This window comes from Mytilus trossulus, chromosome 2 (assembly GCF_036588685.1).
Source record: "Mytilus trossulus isolate FHL-02 chromosome 2, PNRI_Mtr1.1.1.hap1, whole genome shotgun sequence".
Taxonomy (NCBI): domain Eukaryota; kingdom Metazoa; phylum Mollusca; class Bivalvia; order Mytilida; family Mytilidae; genus Mytilus; species Mytilus trossulus.
In genome coordinates, this window is record NC_086374.1 from 24,962,074 (window position 1) to 24,983,202 (window position 21,129).

Genomic DNA, 21,129 nt, shown 5'->3' on the forward strand with positions numbered 1-21,129 from the left:
TTTCTAAAATTCATTGGAATATACTTTTTGAGCAGATTTATTTCGTTTAGCAATTTTAAACATGTAAAGTAATTAAGTCAAGGTGTTTGGTACCACCTTAAAACACAAGAATCGTCAGAGTCACGGAAAGACTTCTCAGTTCCTTATGAGCAATGAAAAAACACTATTAAGCCGTTGATCATCGGCACTGTTGTTAAATTGCGAATATTATTTAAATGAAATTTGCAGTCACAAATAAAGGCAACAGTAGTTTACCGCTGTTCGAAATTCATAAATCGATTGAGAAAATACCAAATCCGGGTTATAAACTAAATCTGAGGGAAACACATCAAATATAAGAGGAGAACTACGACACAACAGAAACACAACCCTAAAATGTAACATGCACAGAAACTAACTAAAATATAACAATGGCCATTGTTTGACATACATTTAGTTAGTTTTGGTTTTCTTGTTTTAAATATTTTTGGCCGTGAAGATCACAGACAGATATCTGGTGCAGAAAAGATGGAACCGTTAGTTTAATTTCCCATTTCATGAAATATTTTGTAAAGTAACAAAAATATATAAATACCATTTCGTAATGGCAAATCAAAATCAAAAATTCATCAAACTAATGTATAATAACTGTTTTAGTCCTATCTTGGTACAGCCATTTTTTTTACCAAAACAATAGATTAAACCTGGTTTTATAGCTAGTTTAACCTCTCACCTGTATGACAGTCGCATTACTTTCCATTATATTGACAACGATGGGTGAACAAAACAAACAAGGTAAGTTGTTATTAAATATTTGTACTATCATAAAGTTGACCAAACAAAAGATACATACGAGTGATACATTTTCACAGATTATTCTTAAATAACAAGATTAACACAAAGGATATCACTGGTGGTGTAGATAACCCTAATGTTTAATGATCTTGTCCATGTTTTAGCACAATTCATCTGAGAGCAAAAGTGATTGTACCATCCTTAATGTATATCGTATTTAATCACTACAACCAACCAGCTAACGACTCCGTTTGCCTTTCAGTCTAAAGATTATATAGGATTATGTAAATGTTTTTTTCTCAAATCCCAAACAACGTCCATGTGTATTGTTACTAACAATTTGTTAGACTTCCTAAAACCTCCCTTGATCGAACTTTTTTGTTTTGAATTAAGATGTTTTCTTGATGAACCCAGTGAAACATTTGATGGATATGAAATGGGTCACAGAAGATGTAATCAACCCACAAAAATAAATATTTCAAACTGAATAGGTGTTTTGAAGTAAAAGAAAGTATAGTTAAACGTTTGAAGTTCGTTGATTAGTGTAGTGAACCTGCATCAGACAATTACACACCAGACAATGTCAAGGAAAACATGGTTTCCCTCAAGTATGCTCGTCGTCTTTAATTTCATAAGGAAGGAAACATAAGTATCTGCTTAGAAAGAATTTGATTTCGATTTTTAACTCATAAAACATAAAAATTTGAAAGCTAGACGCGTGTTGCGTCTACTAAAGACTCATCAGTGATCCTTTGATAAAATAATTTAAGTGATAAGATAAGGTTAACTGATGCAGTGAAAGTAAAAATTTCACAGGAGTCTACCTGCCATTAAATAGAATACAATTGATTCAAAGTAGGGTAAAAAAAAAAGGTAATAGAAGAAATGTTTGAGGCTAAGGTCATTCAAAAGCTAAAGTTACTTTGGTGATTTTCTAAGTTTCTTTTTTTTGGCGCAATTAGGAAAAGTTTTTAGCTTTATCATTTTGGATTAAAAAAGGTATTACTGACAGGTCAAATAAGAAGGGTAAAAAGACTAATTTAATGGTTAAAAAAAAATTGATCCCAGGATATTATCAAAACTTGTACTACGTTTAATTTTGTTTACCACTGTATCAGATCATGCTTGACACAATAAGCTGCTCACGATAAGTAAATACCAATCGGCTTCATATCCAAAAAGCTGTTAATTGCAATATTGTGCAATTGAAGATTTCTTCTTGGAACTTTACAAAAATGAGAAATTCGAAACATTCAGAAAAAATTATTAAATAGTTATCAAAGGTACCAGGATTATAATTTAGTACGCCAGACGCGCGTTTCGTCTACATAAGACTCATCAGTGACGCTCATATCGAAATAGTTATAAACCAAACAAAAACAAAGTTGAAGAGCATTGAGGATCCAAAATTCAAAAATATGGAAAAAAATATCAAACTCTTAAAAATATGGAAAAAAACCACCAAAACAATGACCCCAAATCTCATTCCCAGTCTTTCCTTTATAGTATGGAATCTGGTAGTACAATTTTAGACAATTCATACACTTAAACACAGTTGTTGTCTGGAAATTAAATTAAATGCTGGGGTTTGTTTTCTCCTTTTTTCCCTGATTCCTGCATGTTTGGAACAATTACCCCAAAACTCAATCCCAGTCTGCCCTTTGTTATATGGAACTTTGTGGTACAATGTAAGAGAGTTACATACAGTTGCACACAAGTTATTATATATCACAGAAAATATTTATATTTAGAAGTACGTCCGAGTCAGTGACAACTCTACAAAAGATTGATCCATATATATACATATAACAGTATTCTTTAAATGGAATTGGATAACCTCCCTTACACTGTTTTAAAATTGTCTAAATTGTCCTCTAATCAGAAAAAAACCCTTGTTTTCCCCTTTTTTGCCCCTATTTGCTATTTGCTAAATGATTTGAGCAATAACCCCTATAACCATCCCTTTGTAGTATGGAAACTTGTGGTATAATTTCAGAGAGATTTATACGCTTACTGTGGTACCTAACACCTGAACTAACATTAATTTGGCTCGTTTAATTTTCTTTAAATTTTGACAAAGTATTTACTTTGACCCTTTGACAAAAATATAAAAAAATCAAAAAAATTGAACCAACCGTTTAATCAGAAAAATTACACTGGTTACATAGTAGTTTGACAAACACTTATTTTGATTATTGAGAAGCTTTATGTTCCCTTAAGAACACAACGTAATTCAAACGTTCTTCTGATTTTACAGAGTTATCTCCCTGTAGTGTTAGGTACCACCTTAAACACAAGTTATTTACTGGAAACTACAAAAAAAAATGCTTATTTTTGCCCCGTTTTGGCCCTCAACTTATTGAAACTCCCCTTGGAACAAGAACCCCAAAACTCAAATCCAATTTTTCCATTGTAGTAAGAAACCTTGAGGTATAATTACAAAGAGATCCACACATTTAAACACAAGTTAATTAGTGTCTGGAAACTAGAAAAAATGCTTTTTTTCTCGTTTTTGGACCCTTATTCCTACATGTTCGGGCAAAGTAATCCCTTTGTGAAATGGAACTGTGTAGTACAATGTCAGAGAAATTCATACAGTTACACACAAGTTATTATCCGGCAACTATGAAAATGCTTGTTTTTTACCCCTTTTTGGTCCTTTATTCCTTTGCACCATTTCTATCTGTTTGATGTGGTTTTCTTGATATGGATCCCATGCACTGCTTGCATATCCGACGTTTGGTCTTACAATGGCTTGATATGCTCTTTTCTTAATTTCATCAGGGAACTTGCCGATGTTTCTCCTCAAAAAGCATAATGATAAATTTGCTTTTGCCGTGATGTTATTGATGTGTATATCCCATTTCAGGTTGTTGGTAAACTGAATTCCTAAATATGGGTTTTGGCTTACATTTTCTAAAATTAGCTATGAATGTGATAGTTATTTAATATAGGTTTTTTCTTGTTGGTTATTCTTAGAACATAATATTTTGAAGCATTAAACTCCATCTGCCATTTAATAGATGCCCAGTCAATCAATTTATCTAAATCTTTAAGTAGTTGGTAACAGTCATCTTTGAAGTATATTGCTAGGTATAATAGGCTGTCAGCTGCAAAGAGACGCAACTTTGACTTGATGTCATCCCCAATATCATTGATGTACAAAAGAAACATCAATGGACCTAAAACTGTACCTTGGGGGTACTCCTGATTTCAAAGGCATTTGTAGATGTTTCGCCTTCAACTGCTACACACTGCTGTCGTTGTGTGAGCCAGGCCTTTACCCCTTCTTTTATTTTGCCATTTCTTCCATAGTGCTCTAGTTTCCGCAGAAGTCGTATGTGAGTCACTACATCAAATGCTTTGCTGAAATTTAATATTAGCATATCCACTTGCTCTTTTTTATCTAGATGTTTTGCGATATCTTCAATTGTTGTTACTAATTGGGATTCGCATGATCGTTTTTGTCTGAAGCCATGTTGGTAATCGACTAATATTTTTTATTTTCAAGATGTTGCATAATGTGTTTGAAAATGATGTGTTCCATGAGTTTGCATGTAACTGACGTCAATGAAACAGGTCTATAATTTACTGGCAAGCTTTTGTCTCCCTTTTTAAAAAGTGCTGTGATGATAGCTGCAATCCTATCGTTTGGGACAGTCCCTTCATCATATGTTTTCTTGAATAATGTTGTTATGTATAGTGAGATACTTGTAGCACATTCCTTTATGACTCTGTTCGGTATGTTATCTGGTCCATTTGCTTTTTTCGGATTGACATTACTAAGTAGCTTTCTTACTTCTTCTACTGTTATCTCTAGATCTATATCAGACGATGAGCTGCCATTTAATTTTGGTTGACTTGATGTATTTTCATCAGTAAAAACAGATACAAATTGATGGTTAAGTGGTTCTGCTTTCCCTTTGCGGTCTTCCATTGAATTTCTTTGAAATAAATGGTGCTTCTCCACATGAGTCTCTTTTCTTTAATTTAACAAATTGCCCAAACTTTTTTCCAACAACATGTGTTTTTCTCTCATCCTCTTCGTCTTCTTCCAATAGTTGTGATATGTAGTTTTGATGTGCTTCTTCTAATTTAGTTTTGACTGTTTTTCTCAGGAGCTTAAATTCTTCCCAGTGTTTTTCATTATCTGTACGTTTTTGCCTTGTTGTAAACCCTTTGTTTTGGTTTTTTTCTAATCATTGATGTACACCTTAATTACAATCAGTCCATACACGGAATATACTAAACCTACTGCCTATAGTATCTGAGATGTGGAATTGACCACCAAAACTTTACCTCGTTCACTGAGTCATAAAATGAAGTTGATTAGTCATATATAACATGTGACTTTGCATTCTTATTCAATTTTGAAAGTTTTTATACTGATATTTTATTTTTTTTATTTTATTTTTTTGAATGGCACATTGATAGTAAAAAAATTTATCAGAACAGTAAATATAAATAGTAAATAATGCCCCGAGGTCGTGTGTTATACGACTAGCGGTTGAGGTCAAGTGACTGGCATGAGAACCTTGCAAGGTACACACATAACAAATACAGTTATTCTTTTACTCATAATAAGAGAGAAATTAACATTACAAAAAATACATTTTTTTCAAGTAATCACTGAACCGTGAAAATTAGGTCATTGACAATGGACATGTGACAAACGGAAACTTTGTGAAATGAAGCATCTATAAACATAGCATGAAGCATGCATGTCTTCCACCTTCTAAAATATTAAGCTTTTAAAAAGTTAGCTAACGCTTCCACTACCGCCGGATCACTATCCCTTTGTCAAGCTTTCTGCAACTAAAGTAACAGGCTCGACAAAAATCTACATACTGATTGAAATAAGATTGAAGTACAGACTAACGTATGAGCCTTAAGATTACTGTATGCTTATTACTCAATAAATCAGAGCCTATATGGACTAGTTATGACTTTTCCTCTTTCATTATCACCAACATCCATCAAATAAAAAGTCATTGAAGGTTAAAAATAAGAGTTAATTTGAATATGTTTTAATAGATATCACTATCATTCCACTTTTGGCCCCTTGAATATGTAAATCAAAAAGTATTATCAACTACCAAATAATGTACTCAGATTTAAAACATATAAGACTGTTATACATTGGAATCCTTTATCATGTCTTCATGTTTGCATCAGGTCTTCAAATTTCTTGAAAGTAATGCAAAGCTGCAAAAACTGTCAAAAAGATGTGTTTTGAGGTCTTGTCTAAATATTTAGATATGAGCAAAGACTTTTCCCTTAAATATATATGTAATGTGAAAAATTTCTTTTTTGGGGAACAGCTTTGCTTATACAGTGTATCTATTTTGTTCAAAAACAATGATTGAAATGATTATTTAGATCAAATATAACATCTTAGTGACATCATAAGTAACCATTTGGGACTTTAATTTCCAAATTATATTCACTTTTTAAATAAAATTAACATAAATTTGTAAACTATTTTTTATTGAACAGTGGTATACTACAATTGATTTATTCACAATTTCAGGTGCCAAATAATGGCTCTATTCATACCTCCTCCCTTAAAGGGGCACTAGCTACGAGATATATAAAAAAATCTAATATATTATTTTTTTGTTTAATCATTTATGAAATGCAAATAGTGAACTAATAATTCGCTTTTAGCAGCCAATATGGTTAAATTTTGTCAAAATAAGCTAACAAACATATATTATGAATTATTCATTTGCAAGTGAATAATTGGACCTCATTGAATGCGTATTCATGTGAACTTCAATTTGACCCCTTAGCTTGGGATGGATAACATGTGAATTGTATGTGTAAAGTTATTCAAAGGAAAAGAATGTCAACATTGAAAGTCAAATAAAGGTAAATCATTTGATTGACTGATTCGATCAACAAAAAATCATTCTCATAAGGTAAAAACAATGATAAACATTTATTTTTCATCTATAATATAAACTTAAATATACCTAGAAAAATCCAACAGCACGAGTTTGCTTAATCTATTCATATCTATATTCATATTTACATCGCTTATATGGTCATCAGATGACTTAAGAGGTCAACTCGATGGTTAATTAGATGGCTTCTAGGCTAAAATACACACAAAACAAAGCTACGTACTTTCATGCCACTGCCCTGTATATTGTTTCTTTTAGACTTTTAATAGTTTGGATAAATGTTTTACATTGTTATAAATCAAATATGAGAATTTGATTGAAATTGGGGAACATGAATTTGACAGCTAGTGCCGATTAAAAGGAATAGTATTGAGTAATATGACATTACAAAACAAAAGTATCCAATATCATATTTTATTTAATAACAAACATGCCTAGATTTTCTGAACCTAATTTAACAGAGTCATCTTGTTTAACATAACAATGGAGACTGTAACAGAAATGACAAATCTGATCCAACTTTATACTCCACTGGATCTTTTCCTCTGAAAAAAAGTATATATCACAGATCATTATCATTTGTAACAGCCTATGGTTCAGATTTATGTATAAATTTCATCAGATAAAACTATTTCATACGCTGTCACAATATTAATTTTTCCATGCTTTTTCCGAAAATATGATAAAAAGAGTGGGTCACGGTAATGTTTTTCAAGCTACCAATAGTGCAAAAATACTTTTTTGTGAATCAAAAGAAATTTATGAGATAGAATTTTAAAATTAAATTAAAAAAAGATAGGTTTTAAAATTATATAAGCTTTAGGAAAATATTCTGCATAACAAGCAACTGTGCAAAAGTGACAGTTAGTATGACAATTTGTTTTGAGAGAAAATAAGGGAAAACACAAATGAAATGAATGAATGAAGGCTATTTACAAAACTATCACTGTCAATATAATCCTGGCACAACATCATGTAACTATCTTCATGCTGAAACAATGTATCTTGCATACAAAAAAAAACGTGTTTTATTTAGTACCTGACAAAAAGTTTGGCATCTGTTTTTCCCAGCAGTGTAGCTTTTTTATCCTCTACAAGTAACATGCATCCTTCCCGTAACCCCTTAAAAATGATTAATACATATTATTATAATACTTCTAAATACAAAAATTAATAAATCTAGTATTATATATCATCAAACTCAAAGTCCTGAATTGTGTGTTGAATTTATAAAGGCTCATCATTTACATGGATAGTATTCATATTTTTGAAGAAAAATAAATATAACAGTAAACCAGTGGGAAGTTTTCTTACAAACTTATTGATAACAACAATATTTTAAGGGGAAATTAAAACTTTAGGATGTAGTGTTGGTGGTTGTGAAAAAAACAACATGCCAACTACAATGTAAAGAAGAAATAAAACAAGGATGGAAAATAAGTAAATATTTTTTTTTAAATCATTTTTCCCCTACTAATTTTTTTAACAAACTATCAGTTGCTGCTAATGGACTTCTGATACTTCTGATACTTATAACTTATGAAAACTGATTCCTAACAAAATATGCTTACCAAAACTGGAGGAGAATCTTCATATTCATGGAACTGTTTAATTCTTTGTTCTCTAGTCTCCTAAAATGAAAATAATTCACATTTAAAACCTTCTACCATTTTGTTGTTTGGCAAAAACTATACAACTAATACAACCGCAACAAAGTAATTGTTTTACTGTTTTTAAAAAAGCTAAGTCAATAATTTTATGAGAGGTAACTTTCAAATCAATGACAAAGTCAATGTTTATGATGATAAATATAAAAATATAAAAAACAAAACCAACATATTCCTTAATTTTAACTTCAATAGTTATAAATGAAATATTGTTTTCAAAGGAGTCTCAGAAATCAAAGGTTTGTATTTATTTGGATCGCTATATATAGTAGACCTGACTGTAATCTTTAAACTTTCCTGAATATTAGAAAGATATGTTAATTAACAAATGGAAACCATCTCCTTATTATTGTAAAGAGTTCCTCAATAATGAGCATGTCAAGACTTAATTTTACTAATTTTCATGTTTTTCAAAATACACAATGAGAGTAAACTCTTAATAACTAAATATTAGAAAAAGAAAAATATAAGAACCTAGCAAACCTTCACAATCAAGTGAAAATTCATTAAGTTTTGAAATTGGTATGTGATTATATATTTCTAAAATACAACTTGACAAATTTTAAAGTCACAATCTTATTGGCTATTTGTGTATTTTTTGTAAATTTAAGTTTTAAAAAAGTAAAAAAAAATCAGAATTATGATTTCTTCTTGCTTATTCCCAAAATGTAAGACTTAATTTGAAACATTTCTATGCCATTATTTTAAAGGTAGTCTGCAAATGGGCATTGACTGATCATGGACATGCAGGCATTCAAGTTTTTATTTGAAATAGAAGAATTTGAATCAATTTCTTTATTTGACTTTGTGTCTTTTTAAAACGATGAAATTCATATAAATTATGCATAAAAGTTTCAACATTTTTGTCATTACAAAATATATTTTAAATAATTAGAAAAATTCACTAAATAAGGGGAAATAAATTATTTAGTTTCATAAAAGAAATGTTTTACATGTATTAATTTATCTTTTAACATCATGTAGCATGAAAAGAGTATTTTTTTTAAATTTTAATCTTTATTTCTTAAGACCACTTTATAATAACCTTTTTTTCATATAAAGATGTTAAAAATTCTATTTTTTAATTATTTTTCTACTTACAAAATATTACTTTCTTGCTGTGTATAATGCTCACAATATATAATTTGCCCATCCAGACTGTTAAGTTTATATTTTTGAAAATAATAAGACATATACACCAACTTATCACAATTTAAAGTATAACAAAAATTGATCATACATATATATTGTTTATACATGTACTGCAATAATACTTTGATATGTTTAATAATAGCAGTATCTTCATTGATTTTGTGAATTATCAGTATCTCTGATTGGAGTCAATACTTACACCCATATGTGTATTATTAGCATCTGGTTCCATGTAGTGTGGATTGATGTTGAAGGGTACCAGTTTGAGGGCATCAAATGATGGTGGATAAACTATTGGCATATCATTTGTTGTCTTGATGCTGTCTGTTGCTACATTACTTCCAGCGCTGGATCCTATATATGGTATTCCATCCTATAAACATAGAGTATATCAATGACGGTCTAGATTTGGTAAGAAATAAACAAAACAAAAATGATAAACTATTGGAATAGAGAATAGTGAAAACAAGAATAAAACAAGAATGTGTTCCTAGTACATGGATCCCCAACTCTCACTATTATTTTCTATGTTCAGTGGAACTTGAATTGGAGTCAAAACTTTAATTTGGCTTAACTTTAGAAAGATCATATCATAAGGAACATGTGTAATAAGTTTTAAGTTGATAGGACTTCAACTTCATCAAAAACTACCTTGATCAAAATCTTTCACCTGAAGTTGGACAGACGGACGAACAAACAAACAGATGCACAGACCTAAAACATAATGCCCATAAATGGGGCATAAAAAGTCAGGTTCTCTGAATTAAATAGTCAATCAGCCTTTAAAATATGTACTTATAATATGTTCACTTGTCTATAAATTCCTTACCTCTAAAACTCGTTTTCTGATTGCTTCTACAATTTTTTCATCATAAAGTGTCTTCAAAAGTCGGAATGTATTACCCCCACCTGTTTGTAGACAAAAAAAAATACAAACAAAAGTTATATCCAAAATAATACATTCCAATATTCCATAGCTCCTGGTATTTATATTAAATCCTGAATGGTGAAATCTATTCCATAGGGTATTTAAAAAACACCAAAAATAAAAGTTCTAGTTTCAAAGGAATTTCTTTTTAAAGAGACTTACTTATGAAACAAATATATCTTATCATTGGGGTATACTATCTAGAAAAAAGAAAAGGTTTTCTAAAGGAAAACCTGATTTAAATTTTTTGGAATATTCATTACATGACTTAATTTTTGTGACATTTTGGTCTCTTGTGGACTGTTGTCTCATTAGCAATCATACCACAACTTCTTTTTTGTATTAAACCCTGGATGGTGAAATCAGCAATATAAAAAACATGCTATTAACTTGAAAATCATGACGGTGCTTCACCTTACTGTTAATCAGGTGAAATATATCAAAACTTGAAAAGTTCAGTTTGGTTTATATTAATTATAATGGATTGGAACTCCCTTTAATCATTAATTAATGTTTCTTGTATGTTCTGAGCATTCTACGAACTACTACTAAAAGGAAGGTAGCAACAAGTTTTTGATAGTAAATATAAGATAAAGCAATGTATTAAATACCAATAAATATCGCTTGAGCTTGATTCACTGCTCCTAAAGCATCTGGCTGTTGATGAATACTTTGTACATCATATCCTGAAAGTAGAAAATAACATAATATTATGTTTAGTGGGAATAACAAAAGATTTGGGTATACATCAATGTGACAGTAACCCTAAAAGACAGTAGTAATTCAAACCAAGGTGTAAACAAAGACTCACAAAACCAAAGGACATTTACATCAACAGTTATAAATAATGAATAAGAAACATTGTGACTCAGTTTTGTAAAGTGTGTCATAATACTAGTATATGGTTTTGCTGATGAGCATTCACTAAAGTAGGAATACATTCATATAATATCTATATTGCTCTCATATAAACATTTACACACAGACAGGTCTCAGTTGGAAAAGTCTTCTTATTCTTAAATTTTGAATTACTGAAAATGTTAATTATTGAGACAGTGGTAGATTCTTCAAATGGACAGATAAAATTTGCAATGTAACAATAAAACATTGCACTTTTTTCATGTTTTTCAAATGCATGTATAAGAATTGGAATAATTCATATTATTTTGTTTGTAAAAGCCATATTACATTTCCGTATTCACTTACAATGGCTGTACAATACCCTTATGCTCTCTCTCCATCAAATTCTTACCAAAAGATGTGAATGCTTCCTTAGCCTTTCCAGCATACCAATCTCTGTCATGAAGTGCATAGGGAACAAACAACACAGTTTTAACTTTGCTACAAAAAGAAGGAAAAAAGCAATATTAATTCTGATTTAATAGGCAGCCAGAATGCCTTTTGAATTGAATTCCAGACCTTATTATGAATGATTGAACTGACAAGATATTACACTTGACCAGATGCTCCACAGGGTGCAGCTTTATATGACTGCAGAGTTCGAACTCTGAACAGTTGGGGCAAGTATGGACACAACATTCAAGCTTGATACAGCTCTGAATTTGGATTGTGATTAAATAGTTGACACAACATAGGTTTCTGACACAGAATGAATGTGATCTAAGAACTTTAACATATAAAACTTAAAAATTTTAAATTGGACATTTACCTATTTATATGGTCCAATTTCAAAAATCTGGCATATATAAAAGAACCCAAGGATTCAATTTTTGTTGATATCAAACAGAGTTTAATTTTGGACCACAATTTCGGACAAACTTGAAAACTGGCACCATAAGCCAAAATCTTAATACATGTTTAGATTCAGCATATCAAAGAACACAGAGAATTCAATTTTTGTTAAATAAAATCAAACTAAGTTTAATTTTGGACTCTTTAGGCCTTAATGTAGACCAATTTGAAAACGGGACCAAAAATAAAGAATCTACATACACCGTTAGATTTGGCATATCAAAGCACCCCAATCAATTCCAATTATTCAATTTTTGATGAAATCAAACAAAGTTAAATTTTGGACCCTTTGGGCCCCTAATTCCTTAACTGTTGGGACCAAAACTCCCAAAATCAATCCCAACCTTCCTTTTTTATATGGTCATAAACCTTGTGTTTTAATTTCATAGATTTGGATTCACTTATATAAGTTATGGTGTGAAAACCAAGAAAAATGCTTATTTGGGCCCTTTTTTGGTCCCTAATTCCTAAACTGTTGGGACCAAAACTCCCGAAATCAATCCCAACTTTCCTTTTGTGGTCATAAATCTTGCGTTTAAATTTCATAGATTTCTATTTACTAAAACTAAAGTTATAGTGCCAAAACCAATATGTCTTCAGACGACGATGACGCCAAGGTCATACCAATAAATGACCTTTTGCGTTCGTATAAAAATACATTTTCAATCTATTAAAAGATGGAATTATCATGCCTGCTTCACACTTTTACCTTCACTATCACTTCAAATAGCTGGAACAAAACTCTTTATGAATTTATTGAGCATTGTAGCTATTGATATCTGTGAATCATCTTTACATGTAAATCTTTTCTAGCATTAATTTTGTTTTAAATATTTGAATATATGTATACGAGACAATATCTGAAAAAGTCGATTTTTTGGCAATAAGAAAAAACAAAAAAAATAATCTTTAGACCCAGTATTTTAATAGCACGAATCGAAGAACACACATTGTGGATCTAGGAACTGTTGTCTGTAATTCAAACAATTGTTTAATAAGGAAGCAATGGCTATTTTAAAAATGATACAAAAAAATCCAGTTCTTTCCTGTTACCAAAGTGAACCAATTTTAAAAAGTTTCTAATGGGAATAAGAAATAAGTTCAAGACACTATTTGTGGTTTACTAGTAAATCCTGCAATAGTTTATCAAATGCCAATTATTGATTTTTAATAGCATTTCCAATACAAAAGGTTTAGAAATATACTTAAATATAGTCAGATCTGTCGGTAACATGAAAAAATCTTGAGTAACAGGACAACGGTAACAGGACAGAGTTGGTAACAGAAAGAATTTTTCTGCTTTATTTTAAAGTTTAAGAAAAATACATCATTTTAGATTGGTCACAATTGGAAGATAACAGCAAACAATGTCATTTATCCTTTGAAACTGTATTTGCAAGATGAAAAATCTGCCTAGGTAATGAAAAATTCTAAACTAAATTCCTTGCTGTTACTATCTACTATACTAGAATTGCACACTGTTCTCTGCTGTTATCGAAGGGAAAAACTATTTTTTTTATTCAATATACTGTGTATTATTTTGAAATTTATTGGATAAGGTGGTGATAACATAAATTAAATGAAATGGTTGGCATATAGTAGATAAACTTTTCGATTCTATAGTGAAATTGTCTTTAGCATCCTTCCTGTTACTGATGATGGTTATGCTGTTACTTTTTATCAGGTAACATGACAGAACGTAACAGAAAGGAATTACGCGATAGTTTTTGTCCTTTTTATCACATTAAATGTAAGTGTATTTCCTGTGACATATAACATTTAAAAAGATGATATAAAAACACACCTAATGTTGTGGTGCACACATAAAATTATTCTCAGAAAGTGTAAGAAAAGGCTATAACAGGATAGAACACCATAAAGTATTTTTCTATAAATTCATACATTGGATGGGTTTGAATTTTCAAACCTGGCCGCCTTTCCATCTATTTCTTTGTACTAATGCATTCAGGAAATGATGCTCTTCAAAATACATAATGGGAAAATAACTCTTGGTCTTGTAAACGTTTCCACAGGTAAAACAAACCTAGTGGTAACAGGAGGGAAATCGCCCCTGGGGACAAATTTTTTTTGTCTTAAAATTTGCAAAATTTTATTACATGCTCTAGTTATAATATAAAAAGACAAATTAGGGGCAAGTTTATTATATAATATATCATATATGTGAGAATCGGACACCTGTTGAACTAATTTGGATATTATTTGAATGATTTAGTTTTCAAAAAAACACAGGGGACAACATGATTTTAGGGGGGTCGAACATTTAAATTACAATATTTTATTGGAAGAAATACAAGAATGAGTGTTTAATTGGCAGGAGTTGGTGCATTATATAATTTAGTTTATACTGAAACTTAAAATTTTCAAAAAAGATGGTTGAATAAAAAAATAATTGCTGGTGAAGTGGGGGACATGGAAAGTAGACTTTTTCAGATATTGTCTCATACATATTTTACACTCTGGCATTGCCCAAGTTCATCTTTTTTCTCAGACGGTTTTTGAAATCTAGGGATGTTCTTATCCCAGGCATAGATTACCTTAACCTTTGTTGGCACAACTTTTTGAAAATTTTGGACCCTCAATGCTCTTCAACTTTGAAATTATTTGGCTTTATAAATATTTTGATATGAGCGTCACTGATGGGTCTTATGTAGACAAAACATGCGTCTGGCGTACTAAATTATAATCCTGGTGCCTTTGATAACTATTTGACATCTTTGAATGTAATCTGCTGGAGAACATAGTTGAATTACTACATCAAGAAAAGGCTTCAAGCCACCTTGCAGTAACTGTGAGTAAGAAGCAGTGCTACAGAGGTACAAGTATGAAATTGTGTGAGCTTTAATAAATTCTCTAAAAACTAGGTAAGATATGCACTGTAGTGTTGATTATGTGGTATTATAATAACAGATAATTGTAAGATCAAGCAACGACAAACACAATACTTCAATCGAAATCGTGTCCCCGTTTAGTCTGAATTCTACTTTCACTTTGGTTTTTTTAACAATTTTTTATACTTACTCAGAGAGAAATTGTTTTATCTGTTCTTTGCAATGTCCTAGATATCCTCCATCATATAATGTTGAATTGGATATCAACAATAATCGCCTCATGCCAAAAGAATAAGTTAAAACTTAGTGGGTGTGTCAATTTAGGAATCAACTGAATTGAGTTGGTATCGGGACCGTTCGCCCTAGTAACATGTTCGCCCTGGGTCCGTTTGCCCTGAGTTCGTTCGTCCTTAGAGTCCGTTCGCCCTACTAAAAAATATTAATATTCAGGGCATTGATGTTGAATAAACTTAATGAGATATATTTCTATGGTATATATTCTTGAAATTTATGGAAACATGGAAATATCTAAAAGTTTATGGCTTGTTAAGGATCATTAATTTATTGTTTTATGACAAAATAATTCGGATCACTGCTTATTGTGATACTTGTCTTTTGATGGATTTATAATATAAAAAACAAATTTGTTTTGATAATATATTCAGCTTGAAATTAATTTAAAAAAAAATGTACGAACTGTAAAACGGATTTACAAGTTCATTCATTAAAATACTCTGAGACTAGTCTAAGTTATACAACATACATTAGTGAATGACTGAATACAATTATTTTGTTAACAAATATCAACAAAGATAAATACATTGTATTCCAGTATTCTACTGCAATTAAAGGGAAAATAATGAAATTGATTGCGGCAATATCAATATTCGGTGATTTTTTCAACAAACTTCAACATATTTTATTCAAATACTTAAAATTATGCCACTAGACAACAATTAGTAAAAAATAAAAATCAGAGCGAATGGACCCTGGGCGAACAGGTATCAGGGCGAACAGGTACTAGGGCGAACGTGAATTAGGGCGTACGGACCCGGATTCAATTGAGTTACGCCCCCTTTAGTGAAACTTCCGCTTTCACTTTCACTTAACTACGGCGGGAACAAACTACCAGTCTATAATTTGGTGGTATTAATTAGGTATTTACTGGCATTAGAAAACTAAATCTTCACAATTTATAGTTTCATTTGTTACCAGTGATACGATGGAGAAAAAAAACCTCGGGGTTGTGTGTACATAACACGTTTACAAATATCTATTTGCCCATATGTTTATCTGGGCCTGAGACTGAGGATTCACTGAGCCACAGACATGGTTTCTATCCATGGAAAGGTCGACTATCCTTACCTTCGGTACCCATGGATAGAAACAAATTCCTGTGGTCTGATCTGAGCAATTAATAAAAAATTCACATACTTTGATATTAAAATGAATGATACAAGAGGGGTGATAGGAGGGGTCCTTAGTCCTATATACACATATGACCCCAGGGGCATTATTTACGATTTCTATTTGCGAAGGATTATATAATTATAGGACTACAGTGCCATGTGACAACAGTTCGTTTTCAGAATACAACTTATCCCTATTTGTCCATGATATTACAGGACATCACAAAAGTTCCCGTAATTTTGACATCATAGTAGTAAATAACTGACCACAGGCACTTATTGAAATCTATGGGAACACTGACTATATTGTTAACCTTCCCATTGATAGAAACAAATGTTTGGGCTTTATCATAGTAAATTATGTCTGCAGACAAGGTTACTATGAAGTATTGTCCGAAAGATAGTTACCTATGAAAAACACCTTCTTGCCATTACCGCTTGACCAGAGAATCTGTCCTGCTTGAATTTTTGATGTCCTACAACAATCACTTTTTTATTGTGCGTCAGATGTTTTCTATTACAATGTCAGTATTTTACAGGAACTTGTGTGATGATCAGTAATGGTGGACAAATAGTGATAAGGTGTCCACAGATGTCAAAAAGTGTCCTTCAAACAAGAAAACTAACTGCCTGATAATGATTTATGTACAACACAACAAAAGCAAACAACAATTACTTGATCCTGACTTTGTTCATTTGAAATGGTAGCATTGTCCATATTGTTAAATTGTCCCTGTTTAAAAGAATAAGTCTTAACTGTCTAATTTAAATATATTAATACAAAAAAGATGTTATATTCTGTATTGTATTTTGTTCCAGGAAAATGGATGAAGAACCTATGGAGATGTCTCCTGATGGAAACAGAAATAGAAGCTACTACCAAGGATTCCATGACAACAGTAATTCTGATATGGATGTGGATACATCCCATGACAGATCATATCCTGCACCTTATGTTAATAACTTTTCATTCCATAATATGAGTGCTACTATAGCAACCTCATCTCCATTTAAAAGTGAGTCTAAGTATTTTCAACAGACAGGAGAGTCAGTAAAGCCATTAGGAATGAGACCACTAATAGCATCAAAAAAGAATCAAGAAGAAAAAATAAGCAATTTACACAAAGATGAAAATTTGAACACTCTTCTATCAGAATCAAATAAACATATGAAATCATCTTTAGAGAAAAAGAAATCTAGATCTAAGAGTAAAGAAATGTCTCCAAGGGAAAAACGTGTAAACCGACGAAAATCAGGAAATCAGTACGATGTACGAAGAAAGTTTTATGGATGGTTGTTCCTGGCTGTTTTATTTGCACTTCTTTCAACATTCATAGTAATCCATCAGAAATGTCATATACATATGGATGTAGATAAATTTGAACATGTTTTTGATGAAAATGTATTTGGTCAGCATATTGCAAAACATGCTTTGACAACAACACTTAGAAATATTTCTGTACGAATGCAGAATGACACGAAATTGTCAACCAATCCTCTTGTTTTTTCTTTTCATGGTTGGACTGGTGTTGGCAAAAATTTTGTGACCAAACAGTTGCTGTATGGCTTTGATAATGCTAGAGTGACAACTTTCCTTATTCCTCTTCATTTTCCACATAAATCGCAAGACGAGGAATATAAAATAAATATTCAAAAATGGGTGAAAGGAAACATAACTTTGTGTTATGTTAATATGTTTGTTTTTGATGAAATGGACAAAGCAACACCTGGTCTTCTAGAGGGACTGCTATCTGTCATGAAAGATATAGAGAGAATTGAAATGGAAAAAACATGGATTATATTTTTATTCCTAAGCAATTCAAGAGGTCATCAAATTAATAATTACCTTTTTACGGAAATGAAATCTGGGAAGGATAGAAATGATATCACCTTTGAGGAAATTCTTCCTGTTTTAACTAATCTTGATTCCAGTGATGAGTGGTATAAAGACTTTAATCAGCAGGGTTTGATTCATACATTTGTACCTTTTCTTCCACTTAATAAATATCATGTGCACCAGTGCATTGAAAAAGATATAATTAAGAAGGGGAGCCAACCTACCACAGAATTAATAAACAGTATCTCAGAAGAAATGCATTATATTCAGCCAGTTGCAGATCATGTTCCCTACTCTTTAACAGGATGTAAAAGGGTTTCAGACAAAGTGGATATTCACATATAATAATGTTACATATTTAAATTTCTGTGATACACAATTTTTTCATATCTGTTTATTAAACATGATTCATTTGTTTGCATGTGAAATTTATGCTTAACACTAAGGAGAAGTTGGATGTTTTGTTTGATTGTAATATAAGCAACAGATGGAAAAAAAATGAGACAACCATCAACAGAGTTTAAATGACGTGAATGTAAGAAATTTTAGTCCACTTTACTGCCTTCTAAAATAAGGAAAAAACAAAGGCTCTAGCATAATAATTGTGAGACAATTCAAACAAGATAACTAGTGGCCTTTTTATAACTAAATTAATTTATGAAAAACAATTATAATAGACAGGAACCAATGACAACCACTGAACTAAATGCTCCTGACTTGGTACAGGTGCATAAAGAATGGGACAGGGTTACACATTTTTGTGACTGCTCAACCAAAGCCATAACCTGGGACAGTGTTGTAATAGCACAACATAAAAACAAACTATAAAAATCAGTTACAATTGGCTAAACATTAAAACATTAGACAAACAGGAAGAACCAGAGTGAGAGTATTTCCAGTTACTAACAGACAGTTCTTAGCCAATTACAACTAATTATAGATGAATATTTTTGACCCAGATTAAAGTATCAACTAGTATTCATGCAACAGATTTAGTGTAATGTACATTGCCAAAATTAAAGTCAACAGTTTATGATAATTGATAGGATAAAGGATCATGAGTTCTAACTTTTTAAATGGCTATTTTTGCAATAGCTTTATACATATACTGCCACCAGTGAATAGAAAGTTTAAGCTACCATAGCTAGATATATCAGTTCTTGTCATCGATCATTCTTTTAACTTGTTATTGGCGTTATGTTTTCTGGTCTGTGGATCTGTTCGTCCCTCTGTTTGTTCGTTCATTCATCCATTCATCCGTCTGTCCCTCTTCAGGTTAAAGTTTTTGGTCGAGGTAGTTTTTAATGAAGTTGAATTCCAATCAACTAGAAACTTATTACACATGTTCCCTTTGATATGATATTTCTAATTTCAATGCCAAATATAAAAAAGAAGATGTGGTATGATTGCCAATGATACAACTACCCATAAAAAGACCAAAATGACACAAACATTAACAACTATATGTCACCGTACGGCCTTCAACAATGAGCAAAGCCGATACCGCATAGACAGCAATAAAAGGCCCTGATAAGACAATGTAAAACAATTCAAACAAAAAAACAAAGATTTTTACTCCATTTTCACTGTCCACTCAACATAGAAAATGTAGTGTGGATGGGGCATCCGTGTAATAGGGACTGACAGATTCTTGTTTTAAGTTCATTTTATACATTTATTGATAAGTACCATAGTTGTTCCTTGATGCTTACGGTACTAGGTATCATTGTAAGTGGATTGCTAAGTGTTTTGTGGTACCACTATCACTGGCATGTTGGTCTCTGGTGAAACAACTCAGTGGACTTACGTCCTGATGGTACCACTGCAAGTGAACTGTAAATCTGATGGTACCACTGCTAGTGAACTGTAAGTCTGATGGTATTACTGCTAGTGAACTGCATGTAAGTATGATGGTACCACTGCTAGTGAACTGTAAGTCGTATGGTACCACTGCAAGTGAACTGTAAATCTGATGGTACCACTGCTAGTGAACTGTAAGTCTGATGGTACCACTGCTAGTGAACTGTAAGTCTGATGGTACCACTGCTAGTGAACTGTAAGTCTGATGGTACCACTGCTAGTGAACTGTAAGTCGTATGGTACCACTGCTAGTGAACTGTAAGTCTAATGGTACCACTGTTAGTGAACGGCATGTAAGTCAGATGGTACCACTGAAAATGAATTGTAAATCTGATGGTACCACTGCTAGTGAACTGCATGTAAGTCTAATGGTACATAGCTAGTGAACTGTTAATCTAATGTTATCACTGCTGGTCAGTGAACTTAATCTGATGGTACCACTGCTAGTTAACTGTTAGTATGTTGGTTTTACTGCTTGTCATATGGCACACCGCTAGTGAACTGCTAGTCTGATGGTACCACTGTTAGTGAATAGTTAATTTCACTGATAGTCTGATGGTATCACTGCTAGTGAACTAATTTTCTGATGGTACTACTGCCAGTGGACTGCTTGTCTAACGGTATCACTGCTAGTGAACTGTCAATCTGATGGTACCACTGCTAGTGTACTGTTAATCTGATGGTGCCACTCGTAGTTAACAGTTAGTCTGTTTGGTATTACTGCTTGTCTTATTGTACACCGCTAGGGAACTGCTAACATGATGGTACACCGCTAGGGAACTGCTAGCATGATGGTACACCGATAGGGAACTGCTAGCATGATGGTGAACTGCTAGTCTGATGGTACCACTGTTAGTGAATAGTTAATCTGATGGCACCACTACAAGTCTCATGGTATCACTGCTAGTGAACTGATATTCTGATGGTACTACTGCTAGTCTGATGGTACCATTTTCAGTGGACTGTTCGTCCTTGATGCACCACTGCTCCTTCAA

At 31.9% G+C, this 21,129-nt stretch overlaps 2 protein-coding genes across 2 annotated transcripts; one reads left to right on the top strand and one right to left on the bottom strand.

The window, feature by feature from the left end:
* Nucleotides 1-7,080: 7,080 nt before the first annotated feature.
* LOC134706824 (alpha-aspartyl dipeptidase-like) lies at nucleotides 7,081-15,365 on the bottom strand. Its single transcript, XM_063566126.1, has 8 exons — nucleotides 15,219-15,365; nucleotides 11,680-11,768; nucleotides 11,039-11,113; nucleotides 10,329-10,408; nucleotides 9,699-9,872; nucleotides 8,252-8,311; nucleotides 7,720-7,802; nucleotides 7,081-7,225 (listed from the first exon to the last, which is right to left on the bottom strand). Exons 1-8 carry the CDS (start codon nucleotides 15,308-15,310, stop codon nucleotides 7,153-7,155), a joined length of 726 nt encoding a protein of 241 aa, XP_063422196.1. The 5' UTR covers nucleotides 15,311-15,365; the 3' UTR covers nucleotides 7,081-7,152.
* Nucleotides 15,366-16,118: 753 nt separating this feature from the next.
* LOC134706823 (torsin-1A-like) lies at nucleotides 16,119-18,691 on the top strand. Its single transcript, XM_063566124.1, has 2 exons — nucleotides 16,119-16,185; nucleotides 17,257-18,691. The coding sequence occupies exon 2, from the start codon at nucleotides 17,261-17,263 to the stop codon at nucleotides 18,617-18,619; it is 1,359 nt and encodes a 452-aa protein (XP_063422194.1). The 5' UTR covers nucleotides 16,119-16,185; nucleotides 17,257-17,260; the 3' UTR covers nucleotides 18,620-18,691.
* The last annotated feature ends 2,438 nt before the right edge of the window (nucleotides 18,692-21,129 follow it).

What these genes read in the sequence shown, in the direction of transcription:
- LOC134706824 (XM_063566126.1), bottom strand. Translation starts at nt 15,310, where the DNA reads ATGAGGCGATTATTGTTGATATCCAATTCAACATTATATGATGGAGGA. An exon ending in TCAGAAAACGAGTTTTAGAG is followed by an intron (nt 9,873 to 10,328) that starts GTAAGGAATTTA and finishes CTATGTTTATAG; the next exon opens with GATGGAATACCATATATAGG. An exon ending in GATGCCAAACTTTTTGTCAG is followed by an intron (nt 7,226 to 7,719) that starts GTACTAAATAAA and finishes ACTTTTTTTCAG; the next exon opens with AGGAAAAGATCCAGTGGAGT.
- LOC134706823 (XM_063566124.1), top strand. Translation starts at nt 17,261, where the DNA reads ATGGATGAAGAACCTATGGAGATGTCTCCTGATGGAAACAGAAATAGA.